Source organism: Phyllostomus hastatus, unplaced genomic scaffold, assembly GCF_019186645.2.
Source record: "Phyllostomus hastatus isolate PE091 unplaced genomic scaffold, TTU_PhHast_1.1 phas_contig_1, whole genome shotgun sequence".
NCBI lineage: Eukaryota > Metazoa > Chordata > Mammalia > Chiroptera > Phyllostomidae > Phyllostomus > Phyllostomus hastatus.
The window spans coordinates 21,378,269-21,401,161 of NW_025333498.1; the positions used below are offsets into that span (position 1 = coordinate 21,378,269).

At 41.7% G+C, this 22,893-nt stretch overlaps 1 protein-coding gene across 5 annotated transcripts in view; it reads right to left on the bottom strand.

Moving 5' to 3' along the window:
- The window catches only part of NOSTRIN (nitric oxide synthase trafficking), a 57,403-nt gene extending 40,871 nt beyond the window's left edge, over nucleotides 1-16,532 (bottom strand). For 3 of the 5 annotated variants that reach the window (XM_045831505.1, XM_045831496.1, XM_045831487.1), the window contains exons 1-2: nucleotides 16,405-16,532; nucleotides 3,997-4,082 (exon numbers count right to left, since the gene is read on the bottom strand). In XM_045831505.1, the coding sequence (XP_045687461.1) occupies nucleotides 3,997-4,082; nucleotides 16,405-16,431 (113 nt within the window). In that variant the 5' untranslated portion in view covers nucleotides 16,432-16,532. Of the gene's footprint in view, nucleotides 1-3,996; nucleotides 4,083-10,613; nucleotides 10,666-16,404 lie in introns of all 5 variants that reach the window. The other 2 variants (XM_045831514.1, XM_045831521.1) reach the window with 2 other exon arrangements.
- Nucleotides 16,533-22,893: the final 6,361 nt, after the last annotated feature.

Consider the following 22,893-nt stretch of genomic DNA (forward strand, 5'->3'; position numbering starts at 1 on the left):
CTTTCCTTCCTTCCTTCTCCTCCCTCCCTCCCTCCCTTCTCCTTTTTTCTTTCCAGAACAGGGGTACTTGCCATTTGAAAACCTAATCTTAAACTTCCTTACAGAGGAACAACTGATTTTTCCCATCAAAAATTTATCAGAGATTTTCTTTTAATTATTTATTCCTTTGTTGACAACATCTACAATGAATCATGGATGGAACAATGGCCTGTTTAAACATTAGCTGTGAAGGGGCAGGGAACCAAACACTCATAGTTTCTGGGAATATGTCTTTGTCTTTTAAAATCTGATCTGTAATTGTGTTAAAGTGAGCCCAATGATTCTGGCATGAGGCATCTTAGGAGCTGCTGTGTGTCTCTGGATAAATCTGAGTCGATACTACAAAAAAAGGAAAACTGAAGCAACTAATTGGATAAAAGAAGCTAAGCATGACTGTGAATGGCAGAATTTCCAGGAAAAAATGGTGTTTCAGTAACAACTACACTTTTCTATCACCACCAATTAGAACAAATGCAAGAAGGCAGCTGAGATTGAAAATGAAACATTCTCTGAACTCACAGCCTGATTATGATGCTCTGTCTGGTAGCCATGCGCTATTACAGAACTGTTCTGCAGAACCACATTCCAAGGATAATAAAGACCCTGCTCAAATAATGTGGTTGTAATAGAAAGTAAACCCTTAACCATCTTTCATTTATTCATTCATTCAAGCTAGAAGTATCTACTGAATGTACTTTATGCGGCAGGTATCCTTAATTCAAAGCAGCCCCATGTCTTTCTTGATGCTGGCCACTGGATGTGCCCTTATGATTTTCTGTATCATAACCCTCAGTAGAAATGCTTCCTATATGTTTTCCAAGAATACTGTTTTCTTTGCCTATACTCTTAGTAACAGTTTCTTTTAAAGAGTATTGGTGTCCCAGGTATTTTTTTTAATGCAAGGGAAAGGTATCATTGATTCATATGTAATAAGTTCAGTCATTTAAGAGAAAAAGAAACCCAACACTAATGTGTGGACAGCCGGTGGGAAACAGCTTTTTATCATTTGTATGTATAGGGAAATAATTAAGGAACTCACAGAATGGGGACAGTAAAGGCAATTGTAACATCAGTTGTGTTGTGACCATTCATCCTTTTGCTATGGTTATTACGTTGACTCAGTTCCAACTCCACAGGAAAAGGTCATTTCAGAATCACTCCCTATACCCTGGGTGGTGTGGCTCAGTAGGTTGAGTTCTGTCCTGCAAACTGAAAGGTCACTGGTTCCATTCCTGGTCAAGGCATGTGAGTGCAAGAGGCAACTGATTGATGTTTCCCTCTCTCCCTTCCTTCTCCCCTCTCTAAAAATAAATAAACAAAATCTTAAAAAGAAAAAATCACTCCCAATGGGAAAGAAATGATCCATCCCTGGCAAGCGAAGTGGCCTTTGTCCTTCCCAGCTGTCATGTAGGAATACCCTCTAAAATAACCGCAATGTGCCTGATATTCTTAGATTAATTGAGCTTGTGTCCCTCAGAAAACAATTCTCCCCAAATACCAACTCTTAAGGTGGATGAACGTCCCTCAGTTTAACTACATGATCAGCTAGCTGAGCAAAGGGAGGAAAGCTTAAAGCCCAAGTGTAAAGAGACATTGCCAAGTGCACATTTATCAGGAATGAATATAAAGCCACTCAAAAATGTCATTTTGGTTAAGAGGAAATGAGTTAGCTGTACAAGGTAAGTGTTACAAAATGTTCTGGACATTATCTATTGAATAAATGACCTAATATCAAGATAATTTTTTGGCCTGAGTGAAACACTAGATCTGTATAGGGAACCAGTCTGCATGGCAGTGGGAAGCGTAGCTCAGCCTTGGTTCGGAAAACCAACAGGTGCGAGGCAGCACACAGGAGCCAGGTCCACAGATTGGCTTTCCCATGGGGAACCAGGCCTGCATTGTACCTAGGCTGCTTTGAGGCTTGCTTTTGCTAAAACTGCCTTACCCTGAATGAAGGCAGCAAATGTTTAATGCATATCTTTGAAGTAACTTCCTAAAGTCTGAACTAAACCTCCCAAGGATGGAGTGTAACCAGTTCAACCACTTTTTCCCTTGCATCTGCAACATCCTTTTCTTTGCTATCTGTAAAAAGTAATTACGTAAAGCAAACCTGTGCATAATGAATGAGGGCCTTCTTTGATGTAATGCTCCTAGAAAGCAATAAAAGCCTGTCCAGGCAAGGGTCAGGGTGCTCTCTCACTCAGAGAGTGGCCATGCTGTCCCTTTTCTCCACAGGACTTCTGCAGTCCGTGTGGATTTGTTCATTGCCTCCACAACACCACGTACACCGATGGTCAGAGTTCGCATCAGATCCGCTTTTTGTATTTGTGCTATGCAGATTTTATCCTAGAGATATGCACATAATCTTGCTAACTAGTAGTATTCTTTAGATTTCAAAATCTAAATTCTGTTCCATAAGGAGGTAAAACTATGAAGGTAGATATTTAGCTACCCAAGTGTGTCTCTTTCATTGGAGCTTATGTGCTTTTCTGGGATATGTGGATGGAGGGTTTTGCACCTAAATAGGTATGGGACAGATAGGAGCCCTAGGAAGCAATTTCAATGGAGTCACAGGAAGAAGTAATGTTCTGACTCATCTGTGTCAGGGTACAGATGCAGAGAGACCTGGACACAGCAGTTTTGGAGCAGTGATTTCCCCAAATTTATTCAGTTCATTATTAAGTCTATTTGCCAGGCATAATTTATCACCTGCCTTTGGTCTTTACAGCTCTCTATCAGGCTCTAATTTTGAACAGGGGGACACCAAATAATCAAGGTCTAGATAACTGCCCCAGATCACATGCATGGCTAATAATGTGTAGATTCTTCCTGATCTGCAGGAGGGAGATGTTTCTCCTCAGGCCATGGGTTAAGTTTGCTTAATAGTTAACTGGTCTTATTTGAAATAATTTCCTTTGAGACTGATAAAATTACTTTCTTATAGGAGAAATTCTGTTCTAGATTGTCCTCCCTGTTCCTGTCACAGAATCAAAGCCACTTGGCTATTAAGACAGAAATAACTTCTTATCTTAATTTTTTTTCTTTTTCAACTTTGCTTGCCAAACCTGGTTATTTTTTTTGTAAGAGTCTGTCTGAGCTCCTCTGTATCTTTACTTGGTCCTGATAAAGCTGATGTTCTCTTTTGTTCTTGACCTACTAGAGCAGGATGCAATCAGCCCTTGTGTCTTGTTCGTAAGGTACACATGCAATTATTTAAATTTGAAATGGGTTACCTTAAAAAGAATAAACAATCCAGGGTAAATGTCTCTTTAAAGTTGTTTACTACAGAGCTGCTGAATGGTAGAAAAATAGTCTACATCTTTATGGCCCAATTCAGTCCTTGCATTCTCTAAATTTAAGCAGAAACTTTTATAACTTCTTGACTGAGTTAAATGTGCTCATTTCAGCACAGTGAAGAGAGTTACACATGGTCACACTTAGCATTAAAAGAAGATGATACTGAAAATGGTGAACTTCCTTTCATGCATTAGATGGATGGATGATTAGAATGATTTTTCTAATCATTTACAGGACATTTATTGAAGAAGTCCAAAGTCCAAGCTGTAAGAGCTCCACATACAAAGGTGAATAAGACACAGTCCTGCCCTCGTAGGGGAGAAAGAGATGTCAACTAATAACTGCCATCAGTGTGAGAAACACAACAGTTGCAACAGGAGGAATGGTAGGCTCAGGAGGGGGTGATCCTCAGGCTGAGGAATCAGAAGAGACTTGATTGAACATTCCCAAGCAGAATTACTTCCCGCTGTTCCCTGATTTTTACGGCACCCGAGTGATAAATGTGCAACACAGAAGAATCACTCTTCTAACCAATCTCTCAAGTACCACAATATAACACTGCACTCTGGGAAGTTGGACAGCTTGTAAGGCCTCCTCCAGTCATACCACTTGCTGGGACTAAAGAGGAAGAACTGCTTATTGCAAACACACATTTTGTACCTTTGCTGAAGAATGGATGTGACCTGCTTGCAGAAATTCTCTCCATTTTGAGAAAACTCTTTTAGGTTCTTGTACACTTGATTATACTGAAAAATAAAAGATGCACAGGAAGATTATGGCCACTTCCAAAGGTAGAGAACCCCAGTAAACTCAGAATGCTGCTATAATGATGACTGACATTGTAAATGATGGTGTGGCTATGGAATGCACACCTTTTTGGTGAATTCCTAAAATAAAAATTACCTCTCTTCTGCCTGGATATGAATGATCCTGAGAAATGTTTTAAAAACTTGTCTATCTGTGTCTCCCCTAGACAAAATGAAAACAATTCAGCAGAGGGGTACACTTGGATGCTGGCTTCCTGTTGCCCTGTGTTCTTGGGAAGGTGAAAAGTACATTCTGAAATACATCATTCTGTATCTCTCCCACAAATTCCAAAATAATACTTCTAGGCCTCATGACAACCCCTGAACCATTAAAGTGAGATGTAATTTGTTAATAAAAATTTGTCCTAATCACCTCTATATCGCATTTAACTGTAGCAATAAAAATATTATGTTGAATATTTTGATTGAACCAAACCTTTATAAATTTAATGTCTAAATTTAGCCTTTGGATACAAGAATTCTGATTGAAAGTTTTTGTCATTTGATTTAGAATTCCACAATTTCGTTCTGAAAATTATATTTGTAAAGGTAGACCTTGATGACAATGGATTTTAAGTGCCCAAGGGAGAGGGTGGATGTCAGTTGATCCTGATGCTTTCCTGACATGGAGTAGGTGAATTAGGAATGAAACAGTTTCAAACACACTTTCTCATAGTTGCCATCTGGGAAATGTGATAGTGGATTGCATTTTTCAAAAGGTGATTTTACACAAATACACAAATTCTGTGTAGATTGGGTGCCATGCTGTGACTTGGCTTATGCAATGGGGCAGCCTCTTCCAACATTCAGATGTCTCCAGCATGTGCTGGGCACCGTGTTGAGAAGGGAAAAGGGAATGAAACCCACATTTACTGAGTACCTACTATGTATCAGGCATGTTTGGATACATGAATCCTCTGGCCCGTGGCAATCTTTCAGTTGGCACAGTAGTACCTAGTGTATGGTGCTAGCAGAGTAGCAAACAGAAGACAGAGGGCCACAGGGGAGGAAGGGTCTGACAATTTAACACAGAAAGCCATGGTAGGATGTGGGAGGCACACAGCAGTAGCAAATAGTTTTACTGGAACTGCCTGGGACACAGGGCATTGATCAGGGAGAAAAGCACTTTATGGTTAATTCCTAATGCAGAGTTTGCACCATCACGTGCCTGCAGGCACCGGTCAGGCACCTGAATGAGCGAGGGGCAGGGTGCGGACAGTGAGCTTGCAGAGGCAGTTGCCACACTGCTCTGGCCCAGGGTGGCCAGATCTTCCAGTTGGTCCAAAAAATCTAAAATAAGGACTGGCACCTGAAATATGATTTAAAGAAATTGTACCAGATGATTCAAAAATTTTAAAACTCTCTGCAGAGTATGCAAACATCCCTGGGCTGAGGTCCAGGTGTGGCCTCACTCGTGCACCAACGGTTCTCCTCTGGCAGCCCGGAGAGTGTAAAATCACTGTTTGGCAACCAAACTTCCCCACTGTTATCTCTATAAAAATAACTGGTCATCTGGGAATGATATGATACTGGAAGGCTTCCTTCCTTCCCTAACTTGTATAATGGAAAAATTTTATTAAACACTTTACAGTTGTTCAGGCTTTTTGCTGACTCCTCTGTTAACTGAACATTTTCACTAAATTCCCTTAAGCCCTTTATTTTCTTCACATAAGGCCAAATAACATCCCAGAAAACATACATAGGTATCAGGAAAAGAAAACAACTAAATGTTTAGCAGTGTACATGGCCCTGGAATAAGGTAATTTCTCAGCCTCTGGTGCCTTTCTGTGTAGCCGTGTAACTAAATATTTCCCAAAGAGGCATGCACAAAAGTTTTGTGTGGAGTTACAATGAAGGTTGCTCCCTTTTTTCCCTGACACCTGGACTTAGAAATGATGGCTGATGACATAAGGTGACCTTGAGGACAGACACCATGTGCTAAGATCATAGAGCAGACAGAGAAAAAGACTCTGGGTCCCTGATGGCCATGGAGGCCACCACACAAGCCCTCAACTCTCAACTTCTGGGCTTATTTTATGTGTGGGAGAACAATGACAGATTTTTGTTTTTTAAGCCACTCATTTAAGGTTCTTAAAATATGCAGCTGAACATATTACTAACTCATTCACAGCCTTTTACTTTTTCATTTTAAATTATGAAACATTTTTATATTTCATAAAATGACACAGAAAATAATAATGAGACACATTATATACTTAATACCTAAGTTATAGAGATATTAACAGTTTGCTTCTGCTCTCCCTTTAGGCAAGTATTTTGTTTTCTTTTTTATAATTTCTTCGGCTATACTTGGGCATTTATTCTTCCATATGAACATATCTAATTACAGGTTTTTTAAAAAAAGATTTTAGCCCTGGCTGGCATAGCTCAGTGGATTGATCATGGGCTGTGAACCAAAGCATCACAGGTTCGATTCCCAGTCAGGGCACATGCCTGGGTTGTAGGCCACAGCCCCCCAGCAACCTCACATTGATGTTTCTCTCTCTCTCTCTCTTTCTCCCTCCCTTCCCCCTCTAAAAATAAATAAAATCTATAAATAAATAAATAAGAAAGATTTTATTTATTTTTAGAGAGAGGGGAAGTGAAGGAGAAAAAGGAAGAGAAACATCAATGTGTGGTTACCACTAGCGCACCCCCTACTGGGGACCTGGCCTACAGCCCAGGCATGTGCCCTGAATAGGAATTGAACCACTGATGCTTTGCTTGGTTCGCAGGCCATGCTCAATCCACTGAGCTATACCAGCCAGGGCTAATTACAGATTTTTTAAAAATTCTGGTTGTGATTCTAATTGCAGTTGCATTGTTATATATATGCAGTTGCATATATTATATATATATATATATAATTTTGGGAAAATTGACTTTTTCATGGCATTTAGACTTCCCATACAAAAACATAGTAAGTCTATTCATTTGTTCAAATCTTACTTTATGTTCAATAAAATTTTATGATTACCTTTATAGGTCCTGTAGCTTTCTTATTTGATTTATCAAGAAATATCTCACAGTATTAAGCTGTATATTTTTTATTAATATACTACCTGCTTCCATCTCCAGCAATGCAGAAACAAAGACCCAACAAAAATACCAGGGGTGTCATGTGCAAGAGAGAAGGATTTGGATGCTTTTTCACAGAATGGTTTTCTGCTCTCTAATCTGCTAAGGCTGGGGTTGGGATAGGAAAAGAGAGAGCAAAAAGGTGGAGTGGAGGAATTTGGAGCACTCAGAATGGGAGCAAGAAATAGAATGTCCCATCAGAAGAAGCAGGAAGCAAGGAAGGGGCTCTGAAATGAGCTGTCCTAGAGGATGGCCCCCACCAGCCCACTATCACCAGAGGACAGTAGGCATTGCACAGTCCTGTGTTGAGAATAGGGGACCTCAGATACCATGTGTAAAGAGAGGGGCATGTACAGGAAACCTTGTCCCAACCAAAGTTATGAACAGAACCGGTTGGGAATATTTCTACTGCAGGGGCTGTTGCATATCCCAAACTTAACAAGCCATCAACACTCTCTAAGATACATTTTTAAAACATGGTCTTCGGAGGTCTAGTTCTAGAAGGCCAGGCAGCCCTGAAAGTTTATAAACCAGTGATTTAGAACACAATTGCCTTTGTAGGAAGTGAGGAGCCAGTGGCAAAAGTGAGAATTTCTGTCTTTCTGAAAGATATTCAAATGCAACTTCATAAAGGAAGAGGCTGTTCAAATAAAGCATATCTTATGGCTTTAATTGACTCTGAAACTGCCATCTTTAGATTTTTGAAGACGATTTTCTGTTATTTACAAGACTAGTACCAAGACTTCTGGTCAAAATGGAGGCATCGGTATACAAGGGTAGCCTCCTCACACAATCACATCAAAATTATAACTAAACTCAAGAACAACCATCACTCAAAATGATCAGAAATTGGACTTCTGGCCAAGGTGGAGGTATAGGTAGATACACTTTGCCTCCTCACACAACCAAATGAAGGGTAACAACAAATTTAAAAACAAAAAATAATCAGAACTGCCAGAAAATCAAACTGTATAGAGGTCTGATGACCAAAGAGTTAGAGAAGAAACATTCATCCAGATTAGTAGGAGAGGCAGAGATGGGCAGCCGGGGCAGAGAGGACACCTGGCAAGGTAGCAGATGGAGGACCAGGCAATGCCATATTTGCATGCAGCTAAACTAGGAGGAACAACTGGGGTGTGAGACAGACTGAGCAACCCAGGGTTCCAGTGGGGAAATAAAGCCTCAAAACCTTTGGCTATAAAAACCTGTGGGGATTGCAGTGGCAGCAGAAGAAACTCCCAGCCTCACAGGAGGGTTGACTGGAGAGACACACAAGGTCCTAGAATGTGCAAAAGCCTACCCACCTGGGAATCAGCACTAGAAGGGGCCCAATTTGCTTGTGGGTAGCAGGGGAAGTGATTGAAAGCTGGCTGAGAGCCGAGCAAGTGGCATTGCTCCCTCTCCAACCTCTCAGCTACAGACGGTGCCACAACATAGCGAAGTGGGTTGCCTGGCCCTGGCGAATACCTAAGGCTTCACTCCTTACAAGGTAACAGGCATGCCGAGACAAAAAAAAATTAAAAAAAAATGGCCCAGGTGAAAGAATAGATCAAAGCTCCAAAAACAGAACTAAGCAATGAAGCGATAGCCAGCCTATCAGATGCAGAGTTCAAAACACTGATAATCAGGATGCTCACAGAAATCATTCAGTAAGGTTGCAAAGTAGAGAAAGAAATGAAAACTATGTGAAATGAAACAAGGAAAAATATACAGGGAACCAACTGTGAAGAGAAGGAAACCAGGACTCAAATCAATGGTTTGGAGCAAAAGTAAGAAATAAACATTCTACCAGAATACAATGAAGAAACAAGAATTTAAAAAAATGAGGAGAGGCTTAGGAACCTCTGGGACAACTTTAAATGTTACATCATCTGAATCATAGGGGTGCCAGAGGAAAAGAGGAAAAGCAAGAAATTGAAAACTTACTCGAAAAAACAATGGAGGAGAACTTCCCTAATCTGGCAAAGGAAATAGACTTCCAGGAAGTGCAGGAAACTCTGACAAAGAAGTTGGACCAAAGGAGGAACACACCAAGGTACATCATAACTACATTACCCAAGATTAAAGACAAAGAGACTCTTAAAAGCAGCAGGAGAAAAAAAGACAGTTACCTACAAAGGAGTTCCCATAAGACTATCAGCTTGTTTCTCAAAAGAAACTTTGCAGGCAAGAGGGTCTGGAAAGAAGTATTCAAAGTCATGAAAGGCAAGGACCTACATCCAAAAGTACTCTATCCAGCAAAGCTAACATTTAGAATGGAAGGGCAGATAAAGTGCTTCTTAGATAAGGTCAAGCTAAAGGAGTTCATCATCACCAAGCCCTTATTATATGACATGTTAAAGGGACTTGTCTAAGAGAAAGAAGATAAAGAATACAGACAGTAAAATGACAAGAAACTCACAACTATCACCAACTGAACCTAAACAAACAAAAACAAAAATGAAAACTAACTAAGCAAACAACTTGAATGAGAACAGATTCAGTGAAATAGAAATCAAGTGGAGGGTTATAAGTGGGGAGGGGGTGGGGAGCAGAATAGGGGAAAAGGTATAGGGAATAAGAAGCATAAATGGTAGGTACAAAATAGATAGGGGGAGGTTAAGAATAGAATGGGAAATGGAGAAGCCCAAAAATGTATATGTATAACCCAGTATGAACTAAGCTGGGGGAATGATGGTGGGAGAGGGTGTAAAGGGTGAAGGGGAATAAAAAGGAGAGAAAAAATGGGACAACACTAATAGTATAATCAACAAAATATAGTAAGAAAATAAAAAATTCCACAATAAAAAAAGAAACATGGCCCAAATGAAAGAACAGATCAAAACTCTGCCACCCCCCAAAAAGGAACTAAACAAAATGAAGATGATCAATTTATGTGATGTACAATTCAAAACACTGTTTATAAGGATGCTCAAGGAACTTAATACCTCAATAGCATAAAAAAGACTCAGGTAGAAATGAAGGATATACTAGTGGAAATAAAGAACTTAAAAGGAATCAACAGTAGAAAAGATGAAGCCAAGAATGAAAGCTATGATATAAGGAAGCAAAAAACAACCAACGAGAACAAGAAGGAAAAAAGGAATCCAAAAAAATAAGGATAGTGTATGGAGCCTCTGGGACAACTTTAAGCATACCAACATTCACATCATAGGAGCGCTAGAAGGAGAAGAGAAAGAGCAAGAAATTGGAAATCTATTTGAAAAAATAATGAAAGAAAACTTCTTTAATTTGGTGAAAGAAATAGACATGCAACTCCAGAAAGCACAGGGAGTCCCAAACAAGATGGACTCAAACAGGCCCACTCCAAGACACATCACAATTAAATTGCCAAAGGTTAAAAACAAAGAGATAATCTTCATAGCAGCAAAAGAAAAGAAGTTAGTTACTTACAGGGGAGTTCCCATAAGACTGTCAGCTGATTCCTCAAAAGAAACTTTGCAGGCTAGAAGGGATTGGCAAGAAATATTCAAAGTCATGAAAAGCAGAAACTTACATCCAAGGTTGCTCTACCCAGCAAAGATGTAATTTAGAATCTAAGGGCAGATGAAGAGCTTTCCAGACAAGAAAAAACTAAGAGAGTTCATCATCAGCAAACCATTATCATATGAAATGTTGAAGGGGCTTATTTAAGAAAAAGAAGACAAAAACTATGAAAAATAAAATGACAATGAACACACACCTATCAATACTTGGATCTAAAAAACAAACTAAGCAAACAAGAAGAACAAAGACAGAATCATGGATACAGAGAGCATTTTGATGGTTGCCAGATGGGAGGGGAATTTGATGGATTGTGTAAGGAGGCGAGGAGATTAAGACATACAAATTGGTAGTCACAGAATAGCCACGGGGGTGTAGAGTACAGTATAGGAAATGGAGTAGATAAAAAACGTATATGCATGACCCATTAATAAAGGGGCAGGGTTTGCCTGAGGGAGTTGGGGTGCTGGGGGGGAGGCAAAGGGAGAAATATTGGGTCAACTGTAACAGCATAATCAGTAAAATATAATTTAAGAGAAAAACATAATAGACTAATACCTCCTAAATTTTGTACATCATGGCATGCTTAGAAAATTATATTTGTACCAGACAGTGTAATAAATAGACAAAATTGTTCCAGGCAGAGGCAACTGGTCCTTGAGCTCTGCCCCCTCCCCCAGCTACACCCCACCAATTCAAGGGCTGAGGGGAGTTGTGTCTCAGATACACCTGCAACCCATTCCCCAATCTGCAGTGTGCCCAGGCACACACAAGTACAGAAGTTCTTCAGCACATTACATTGGTAATTTATTGATCAGATAAGAGCAGGATGTTCTGCTCATAATAACAATGGAAATTATCTTTATCTTTGACCCTGCATACACTATACGGAACACTCCCCAATGAATCTTGTTCTATGCTGAGATAAAGGTAGCATCAACAAATAAAGGAGTTGCTAAAAATACTTCCATTAGTTTAGCATAACCCTTTATTTAGAAACATGATTCTGCTCCTTTCATTATGAACCATCTACTCAGAGGTGAAGACAAAAGCAGTGAGAAGCAGATTTGCATAGATATTAAAGCAGAACCCAGAGACCATCTTGTCCAGCAAACTTGTGTGTGCAATCAGAACATATTGGAATGTGTCTGCTTGGAGGGGATGAAATCTCTTGACCTTGGCTTTGGCTCTCCCTCTCCTATCCCACCTCCATTCCCACCCCACTCCCACCCTCAGTGAGGCCATCTGAAGGGATTCCGTGGAGCAGAGTTTGGAAACCACCCAAGTCCAATCTCCTTATTTTATAGTTCACGCCCAAAGAGCTAGAGAAAGAATCTTATTAGTTAGGGACAGAACTGTGATTAGAAATTTTAGGCAAGCAAATCAATTAGAGACTCCATCAGAACAAATATATTCTAAATGGTTTATTCCATATACTTACAGTAAGTTCACTCAGAGTGATAGTTGTCGGTAAGTGTTATGAGCAGTACAGATACATGGTTTCCTAACGTCATCAAACTGCACAGGAAAGGCTTGCTCAGTCAGTCATGCAGAAGGTAAATTTTTGGTTTTCTTTTCACATTCTTCTACTTTCAAATACCTCACCCCACATTAAATATTCATTCCAGGAAAGATACTACTATTGATCTTACATCTCCATATGAATTTAGCATGTTGTTTTTCCTGAGGGTTATTAATTACTAGGAAAAAACATTATGGGTTTTTTCTGGCTGGTGACAGAATATTTGGGATCTTTCTGAGCCCCTAAAAATTCCTTCACATTGACAGCTAGTATCCACAGTCTTTTCCCATTCAGCCATCAAGAAAATGTTTCTGCCCAGTTTTTGCAAGCAAATTCTAGGCAACTGGCACATGAAATGACTAGACAGATGACTTGTAATCAATATAAAATGCACTCTATAAACCTTGGCTTAGATGATTTTTTCTGATTTTCCATCATTTGAATGATTAAGAAGGTTAAATTAATCTATTCTGGAAAAATCCATTTTTTATTTTAGGTGTTACAAGTTTTCTTTTTTGGATAATGATGATCCTCATGGTGTTAAATAAACCATGATATTTTGCTTAAATTTAATTAAATAAGCGTTTGCTCAATGCCCTTCAATGCCAGGCACAGTACTACTGATTTCACCTGCGGCAACATGTCAGAGCACTGCCGCTCCAGGGAAGGGCTTCTTGTATGTAGTAGACATCTGTGTAATGCTTGGAATGCCCATGGCAGGCTGTTACAAATTACAAGATACAGAACATTAAAAAACATGGTCTACTTCATCCTCCCCTCCACATACTTTACAGATGAGGAAACAGGTGCAGGAAGTGTGGGTTGACACATCACACATCTTAGTGATGCACACTGGGGGTGGTCTGGGCCACAGACCCCCATGCCAGACTCCACAGGTCCCTGGTCTCTGCAGTGTAGCAGAGCCCCTCAGGGGCCATGGACCATCACAACAGCAGCATTTTTGTTTATTAGTGCCTGTCAACACCTGTGACCCAGACGGAGACAATAAGACAGGAAGCTCAGGTTGGCATCTGAACGAGGCTGGAGGAACAGCCCTGCAGCCTTCTACTGATTCACCAGCTGATAAAAGTTTCAGGTATGGATCCCTGAAGGCCTGCCTTGACAGGCTCCTACCTGCATGCTGAAGGAGCGAGTGAAGCAAAAACTCGGTTACAGCTTATTATCCGCCCTTGATTTCTATGGCATTGTTTCATAGGAAGGTGCTACATTTTTTTAATGATTAAATTATTTCATTTGGAGATAATTTGACCCTGTCTATTTCCTTGCTCATGGACTTGAAAAGGATTTCAACTGGCACTATTTTTAGGTTTGAAGCTCAGCTAACAGGCATCAAGGCATCAACACTCAGGGGCAATTCTTTTCCTGTTTAAAGATAGAAATTTTAGCCCTGGCTGATGTAGCTCAGCGCGTGCTGTGAACCAAAGTGTCGCAGGTTCAATTCCCAGTCAGGGTACATGCCTGGGTTGCAGGCCATGACCCCCAGCAACCGCACATTGATGTTTCTCTCTCTCTCTCTCTCCCTCCCTTCCCTCTCTAAAAATAAATAAATAAAATCTTTAAAAAAAAGATAGAAATTTTAAAAATCTTCTTAAAATAAGTTCCGATACCCCAAGTTGAGTAAAAGTCCTATACGGGGTTTAGGCAATCTTTGCACCACCCTGGAGACTAATGATCTGATCACAGACACTGATGCTGCTCTTTGAGGTTGAATGGTCCACCCCTCAGCCTATGTTGCCCATTAGAGCCAGACTGAAAATAAGAGATCAAAAATTTTTTGTATCATAAGCCCTCTGGCAGTCTGGTGAAGCTGATTTTACTCAAAATAATACTTTCAAACATATAAAATAAAATGACAGGATTACAAAGAAAACTAATGATATTGATATACATATTTATAAAAACATTTTAAAATCATAAATTATGTGTGCTTTTTAATTAGGAATTACTCAAATTTCTAAACCATGTTGAGCATGAACAATATTTCCAGATATTTGTGAATGACTTTAAAATTATATAAAAATACGCATGATTTTTCTTGGCTACAAAGTCACAGATACTTGAGTGGTGCTGGGGTGTTGCTTATATAAAAAATTGAAGGAAATTCTAAATTTCAGTTAGAACCTAGTACAAATAAAAAGATCATCTTTTTCTCATCAAAATTCATGCAACCTACTGATTTCCATACAAGGATCCACTGGGGTAGACGGGTTGATAACTGTAGCTAAGCTGAGGCTTTATGAATTGTGTTCTGTGCAACCCTAGGCACTCATGAAATGGGACATTTAGCAGGTGGTTGAAGCTTTGGGTTCTTTTATAAAACTGCCAAAGTGTTTCATAAAGCATTCCTTTGCTTTATTTAATATAACCCATTTCCAAACTGCAGCCTTTTCTTGACACAGTACTACTCCCCAGACACCAGCTAGGGCTGCTCCAGGGTATCAAGGTGAACAGTTGACGAAGATAAACAGGTGCAAACAAATAAATATCACCAAGGTTCCACGACTTAGAGGATTTAGAGATCCTGGCTGACAGGCTAGGCACTTCCTCTTGACTCCCAGACTGCTTTTGGTGGCACTGGGCCCCTAGAGATAACCTTCAAAGCTGCAGGCAAATGTAGGAGTCCTGGGGCAATGGTTCTGCCGTGGAGTCAAGAACTTGCCAGCATGTCAGGGAGGGGACATTAAACTGACAAAGAGCTGTGGGGACAGTTGTCTTTGAGCTGCTCAAAAGAAAAGATTTCACCCAATTCCTGACCTAAAGACAGCTTTAGAAAAGGATGTTAGGTTGTCAGTTCTTTTTTTTTTTTTTTAAACTTAGTTGGGCTTAAGTTTCCCTCTCTTCTATGTCACTCTTTCCTTGGGCTTGACTTTCTTCTCTGGTGACTGTTGGTGCCAGGTTTTTGCGTTTACTTTTCCAGGCCCTGCCCCACTCAACCCTGCCCCACTCAACCCCGCCCCCGCCCCCATGCAAAAACATGATCAAAGTATCAATGCTGAGAAAGGCGCTAACATTTTAGAAGGGAGCAAATGCAAGGAATGAAAAATAAACAAACAGCAAATAAATAAATGATAAAAGGCTCTTTAAACATTTTTGTAATGAAGACTGGAGGAAATTAAAAGGGGAGAGTTTCTTCCTTCAAGTCTATACACAACCATATGGCTGGATTCTTTTTTTTTACATTAGACATTACTTTAGCATTTAAAAAGTTAAAGTAGGCAGAGGGTGCAACCACATTGTCACTATTAATAGTACCAGCCATTATGACTTCATCTCATTTAGCTTATCCGAGTCATGGACTCGTTTTGTAGAATTGCAGTTATGGGTCCTTCTTCTCTCAGCCTGTGCTCTCTGCATCCACTGGACATTTTCTGTGGCTCTATTGCAGTTCTCATTTATCTGTTTTTCAACTTTTTTTTTAAATAAAATACTTGAAAGACCCCTTACTTCTGTTGCAATCAATTGTTGCTTCTTGGCACCATGTCTTAGGATAACACACTGATAATCTTTGATAACGTTATTTCCAAAGTGAATACATCCTCCTCCCCTTTGTTTCAGTTGCTCCACATTTTCTAAAGTACATCTCTGCTATTGCTGCTAAGAACTTCAGATGCCTTTGGGCATCTCCTAGATTTGGTTGCTTTCCCGGGGCTGAAAGAAACACACTAGTAAAGCTGTCTGAGAACCACTGCACAGGATGGGGAGTCTCTTCTTCCTCTTCTGGGACTTGGCAGTTCTTGACTCTCTATGATGTGGGAAAATATGCAAAAACCTTCCACCCTAAATTCCTTCTCAGGGCCTGAGATTGCTGCAGACATTCTGCGTGTTTGTGTGTCTGCTGTGTGCATAATGTTGGCACCACTGGTGTACGTCTTAATGTTTTCTACATGGCTACCCTCTCCATGCAAATATGATGTTATACCCACTCAAAGTTTTTCTAAGAATATGAGAATGAAAGATGACAATGACCTGCCCCGTCATTTGTGAGAAAGGGCAATTAAATCAAGCCAGAGAAAAACCAGACTTTTGTCTCACAGCCAGTATCTAAACATGTCTAGTTCCTGAGCATCTCAAACTTTAAGTTAAAATACAATAGTACATAAATCTACTCCTCAGCCCCCTTCTCACCCACAAAGATGCAAACTACACCAAGGTACTCACTGAACAGTTTGCGAGTGGGTCTCTCATGCTGAAATGTTTCTTGCTTCTGTCCGTTTAAGCTGTGCTCCAGCCTTCAGCTTTGGAGAGTCAGGACACTGCCCCAAGGTTGGGTGTGTCCTAGACTTCCTGGATTCAAAGGGCCTTGTCAAACACCCTGAGGAGGAAGTCCCACCCTGAACTTGCCTCCTGTTTATTTACTGAAATAGCAGAGAACTGCTCCGGGTCAAGAGAGCTGGCGTGAGATGATGAGAAAGACTTCTGTAAATACTTAAAGGGCAGAATGCAGAGTCCTGAGCCCTGTAGCCTGAAGAGAAAACCCAGAAGTGTCCCCATAATTCGGGCACTCTCAGGGCTGATACACGTTCTCTTAGCTTGCTGTATTAACCACATTTTTAATTTTCTGTGTGGTATGATGCTTGGACCTACGGAGGCCTTTCCGACCTAAGAGGGCCTGTCCCTCCTACAGTCAGCTAATTCCTAGAAATAGCAACTTGCCTTTGAGCACATCTTTGATATGCAAAGTAATCAATCCAGAGCCCTGACCCCCTTCCCCATCCTCTGTCTAAAGCTCACACACCAAATCAATATTTCCCTTACCCTGAATCACCCCAGCCCCCGACACCAATCAGGACCACACCTATATAACTATGATTATGATAGGAGAGTCAAATGTTGGAAAATCTTAGTTTCAGGTAATAGCTAATAAGCTTAGTAATCAATGTGTGTAAAAAGCTGTTGTTTCAGGAACTGAAGGTATGACCCAGGTCCCCTGACTCCCAGAGACCATAAGCAGTTCCACTTTGTGCCCCAGGAGGACTGCAAGCAGTCAAGGTGATATCTGAGCCATTGTGCCCTAGGGTGAGGGTGAGACGCCCACCTCCCAGGACACATGAAAGAACGCTGCAGCTTTTTACCCGATTAACTTCCCCCTGAATTCCAAATCCTATACCTACACTTTCCTTCTTATAAAAAGTGTTGGTTTAAAATGGAATTGAAGACCATCTACGATTAGGGTACAAACCCACTGTCTTCTCAGATGGCCAGCCATCTGAATAAGGTGCCCATGAAGATTCAATCCCTGTCTCTGCTTATTGGGTCTGGTCGGTGACAGGCAGCATGAATGCTGGCTTTTCCAGTTTCAGTTATAGTGGACAATGTCCAGAAAAGGCTCTTAAGGTGCAGAGTGTTGGGGGAAAGCCCCTCAACTCTAAGGTCAGGATCAATTCCGAAGGACTGACATGCAGCCTTGTTCAAAGTCACAGGAGCTTTAATAGAAGAGACACGACACAGACGGGCAAAGCAGCTGTTCCCAGTGGTGGCTGGCCTGGGCAGAGCCACACCCCTCCCAGTACAGGGTCCCTTTTCAAAGGGGGTTAATAGAAGGTGTTAATAACAAGACCAGCTGGCAGGTAGTTGTGTGGACCTCCCTAGAGAACAATAAATCACTAAGTTAAAAGAAAAGTTAAAACATGGTATCAGGCAGTTACTACTGTCAACGTAAGAAACCTCTAAACCTGTAAGAATTTTTGAGTTTACTTGACCCAAACTAACAACAATTGCTGGGAAGCAAAATCTCAATTAATTAAGAAAATGCTCCAGAGAATAGCAGTTTAGTACCTTATTTCATACATCAGAATCAAAGTAAAGGACAGGAGGGAGTCACACAAAATCCACTGGTGACAGATTAGGGAAGTGGGAGAAAGGAAAAGGTGGGGGGAGGAACCTCTGAAGGTAGATAGATAAAATGCAAAATGATAAACACATACTTTTACACGGGTGGGTATAGGATAATTAACAGTTACAATTAAGATAATAACAATAACAATGAGGGGATTTATGGTCTCCTCCTTGTTCCCCACCTGTGCCACCTGTGCTTTGAATGGTCTGGAAAAAGGAAGTTTGATGTTCCAAAGGTATGTTGTCATCATAGATGCAAAAAGACAACACACAGTCTCATTTAAGGTAAAGATTGACCTTTGTTAGGGAAAATACCAGCCTAGGACAGAGCTACCCACCATGAATTTCTTTTCATTAATAAGTTTTCATTTCAGACCACTCTTTGTGGTTACCTGAAGTGTCTGGGTTTGTAAGGCTGCCACTCAGGCCTCCCCGGAGCTTGCTGGGTTTCATATGTGGCCCCTTTTCTTCCACACTGTACTCTATACTTTCACTGACTTCCTTCCCAGAACCATGACATTCATCTTTGGGCAGTATTGGGTTTTCAGGGTAGTCAGCCAAGCATGAGGGTTCAGAGAGTTAAACAGTCACAGAGCATTTAACATCTTCCAGACACCTTTGCTGCTGGAGCCATATTGCTTCTCTAAAGTGAGTTCCCCTAAATAGGATACATTAGCCACCTCTGGAGCCCTAACTCAACCCAACTCTCACTCCTAGCCCAACAGGGCCAAGAGACTAAACTATCAAATTAAGAAGGATTTTTCCATGTTCACCCTCATATTTTTTATTCCCTCAAAAGGATAAACAGACCTAGAAATAAGCCTTTGGGAAGTTATTTTTTTTATTGCTTTCTCTCCAGCTGTGTGTGGTTCCAGTTATCAATCCTTAGATTTCCATCTAATGGCCTTTGTAACAGTGATTTGCTGAGTGTGGGTAGCCTTTCTCTGACTGGCAGAATCCTGAATCAAAACACAGCTCCATCAGCAGAGCCCAGTGGGGCATTTCAGAGCTGTCTGGGTGGGCATCCTTCACTCATCCGCCTTGGCTGCATTCATTTGCCAGGATCCATTCAAAGTCTCTAGAAATAACAAATGGAGGTTAATAATTAGTAAAGAGAACTTGCCCTGCAACCAGGCTGCACATGTTAGTGGTGAAATGACACCAAGATGTTACTGAAGATTGGATCTCAGTTCAGCAACCTCAGTACCGGAGTTGTGGCAAAGAAAGAATTCAGAGCCAACACTCAAAGACAAACAAATGTTTATTTAGAAAGCCACAAAGATAGAAGTGAGCCAGTTGGGCTGCATGGGCTCAGGAAACAAGTTACAGAGGCAAAAGAAGGACCCTTGGAACTTAGGAGAAAGAAAGCAAGGATTATGCTCCCAGAAGGAAGGGAAGGGGTAAAGGCCTGGTATGCTTCAGAGAGCATGAAAGCTGGGGAAGAAGGGGTTGGAGAAAGGTGCAGGCATGATGGAGAGAGAGCGAGCTCTCACTGTGCTAAGTCCTCTGTCCTGAGGGTTTTTATCTCCTCTCTAATGGCAAGGGACCTTAGAAGAAGTCCCAGGGAGGATCTTAATAGAATATTCATCAACTTTCCAGGTGTGTCCTTTCAGGGTCATGACCTCCACTGATTGGTCAGCACTAGGGCAGGAGATCATTAGTCATGGCTCTTGGTCCTGAGGTCAGCCATGGTGTCAAGCCTTTTGGCCTTGCTGCCCTCAGAGGTTACAGATAAATTGGACCAAGGCCTTGGTTCTGAGGCCCAGGGCTTCTCAGTGTCCTCCCCCTGCCATTTGCTGCATTTGGTCTTAGCTCAGTGCCAACCCAATTCAAAATGAGGAGATAGCCTTCCCTTGCCAGTTTCTACAAGAAATGTCATCGCACCAAACTTGCTGTGGTGTTTGTGGCCCTCATGTGGACTGGTAGGACATTCTTCCACATTTACTCCTCATGTGTGTCTCTCGCAGCAGGCTGACTAGCTTTCCCACAGGCCTCCTGGACACCTGCTCCATGAAAATATCTCCATCTTACTCAAGTATCTCTCTCACAGGCTGCTGAAAGGGCAGCAGGGTGTCCTGGCTCTGTCTGGACTAAGAATTAAAGCTTGGTTACTCGTTGATCTTCTTGGAAGGGTGTTTGCATGCAGAAAATATTTTGAGTTTAGAGGTCATAAAGGGGCTGTATTGCTTATCTCGTCACAATAATGTGATATATTAAACAGAAGACCCAATGACATACACTTTATTTAATTGACAAGTCTGTGGTTAAGCTGGGTGGCTCTTCTGGTCTTCCTGGTCTCACTTATGAGAAAAAGCAGGTCATCTCTACAGCTCTGCTGATTTTGGCTGAGCTTGGAAGGGAGGGCAGGTCTTCTGGGCTCCGCTAAGCAGGTGGTTGGTTATGGGCTGAAGTAATTCTTTTTTTTTTTAAAATCAGCCAGCAGTCTAACCCAGCCTGTTCTCAGGGCATGACAGAGGAGCCAAGAGAGCACGTGGAAGTCAGGCTTGGAAATGACATACTATCACTGCAACTGCATTCAGCAGATCAAAGCCATCAGTTGCAGGCTAGCCCAAATTCAAAGGGGTGGGGAGATTCTAGTCCTTAATGGGAGGAGCTGAATGTCTCATTACAAAGGGCTGAAAGGAGGCAGGGAATTGGAATTAGTTTTACATTCAGTCCATTGCAATGGCCAGTCAATATTTGATCTTCAGTGGCTACAGAGATAAGGGAGAAAGGACACTGGAGGGGGTGGCCGATACTTGTCATTCTCTTTCTTTCCCCAGTTCAGCTTCAGGGCCTGTGTCTGGAACTTCAGCAAGATTGAAGTTAGGGAGAAAAATAAGAGGAGTTAAATGCACAGAGAGTCTAAACACAGATTTGGAGATAAGGTTGTTCCCCCCTCTGACTCCCCACCCCACCTTACACCCAGTCTGCCAAAGAGCACAACAAAGCACACCTGTCCTTGGGGTGGAGGGCAGAGGAGGAAACGGAGCAGAGCAGGTTCTCTAATGTGCCTCCAGCGCCCGAGGCTGTGGCTGGCAAGGGCAGCTTGGCAAGGAGGCCAGAGCAGGCCAACGTGAGTAAATTTGTCCTTGTCCATGTAAGAACCCCCGCAAGACCCCTGACTCCCAGAAATGGTCCAGGGAGCCAGGCAGAAGGAAGCTGAGCTCCTGTATAAGCAAGGGGGAGAAGGACCTTGTAGTTTTGGAAGTAATGTTAACATCATCTTATTTGTACCTACAGGTTAACGAGAACTGTATACAGGGAAATGTCTCAAAGAAGGTACACTACACTTGTTTTCTGGAAAAAATTGGTGCCCAAGGCATCCTTTTGAGTTCTCTGTCCTCAGGTTTGTCTCTGGCCATATGTTTCTGGTCCACACTCATTCACAGGCTTTTTTTTTTCAGCCTGGCCTCCAGCTTCAGCTACTGTCTGACCTCTCTGATCTCAATCTTCCTGCTTCCTTTCTCAGTTTATGCTCAGCATCTGCCTTCCTGGCATGGCCTCTCTGCAGAAAGAAAACCTGCAATGGACTCCCTGGGGTCTGGCCTCGAAGCCATTCCACTGCACCCCACCCGTCCTATGTTGGGCAGCCTCCAAGGGAGTCAATAACATGTGTACACATTTGTTAAATGCTTGTAAGGGGGATTGGGTGTTGGTAAGTTAGTAAGAAACAGGATCCCAAATGTAATAGAGGTTAAGAGCAATTTAAAACTTGGCTTGGAAATTTCTTGAGTAGCCAGAAGATGCAAGGAATTGGAAACAGCACATGTATTAAATCTCTATGTATTAAATGGGGATCTAATTAAATACCTTATGGTAACACAGGCTCACATTTAGAGGACTTAACCATCTGCCAGGTGCTATTCTAAGTTTTTTATAAAAGTTAACTTCTTTAATCACTATAACAGTCATTTAAGGTAGATATATATTATTTTTATCCTTGTCATACACATAGGGAAACTGAGGCATGGGGTGGTTAAGTGACTCACAAGGTCATGTGGTTGGTGGCGCCAGAGCGGGGATTCACCTGACTCCAGTGCTTCCGTGGTTGATTACGATGCTGTCCTGACACCTAACCCGGACAATGGCGTACAAAACATCCCGGAATGATTTAGTTACATGTACTGATTAAAAACAAATTGCAAGAGGATAAGTATGATTCTAGTTTGGTTCATGTAGATGAAAAAAGAGATGTAGACACATACATACGAAGCAGACAGCAGTGCATCTCTGAAGGTTGGGGTTATGGAGGATTCCCTTTCCAGGACACATATTGCTGTATAATTTCAATATTTAAAAAATATGTATTGTGAGACTTCCGGCAAGATGGAGGAATAGGTGGACGCACCGTACCTCCTCGCACAACCAAGATTAGAACAACAATAATTTACAGATAGAATATCACTCAGAACTGATAGAGGATTTATCTGAATGGAAGTTGGACAGCCAAGAAGTTGAAATAGACCCGTACATCCAGACTGGTAGGAGATGACGAGCCAGGCGGGCGCAGGGCTGGCGCAGGTCGGCGGCGCGCGGAGGTCGGGGGAAATTTGCCGCAAAATCGGCGTGACAGCCATCCGGGGTGCAAGAACGTAGCGGTGATCCCTGAGTACGCAAGCTGCGGCTGCCGGACCCAGTGAGGCAGCGATTGTGGATCAGGGCAGAGCTCGCAGCCCAGGATCCCAGAGAAGGGTCTGAGCCCAGGAGAACGGAACTACCGCCATTGTTCCCTCCCGCCCCCACATATAAAGTCACAATCTAGCGACCGGGGTGCCCAGCCCCGGTGAACACCTAAGGCTCCGCCCCCCA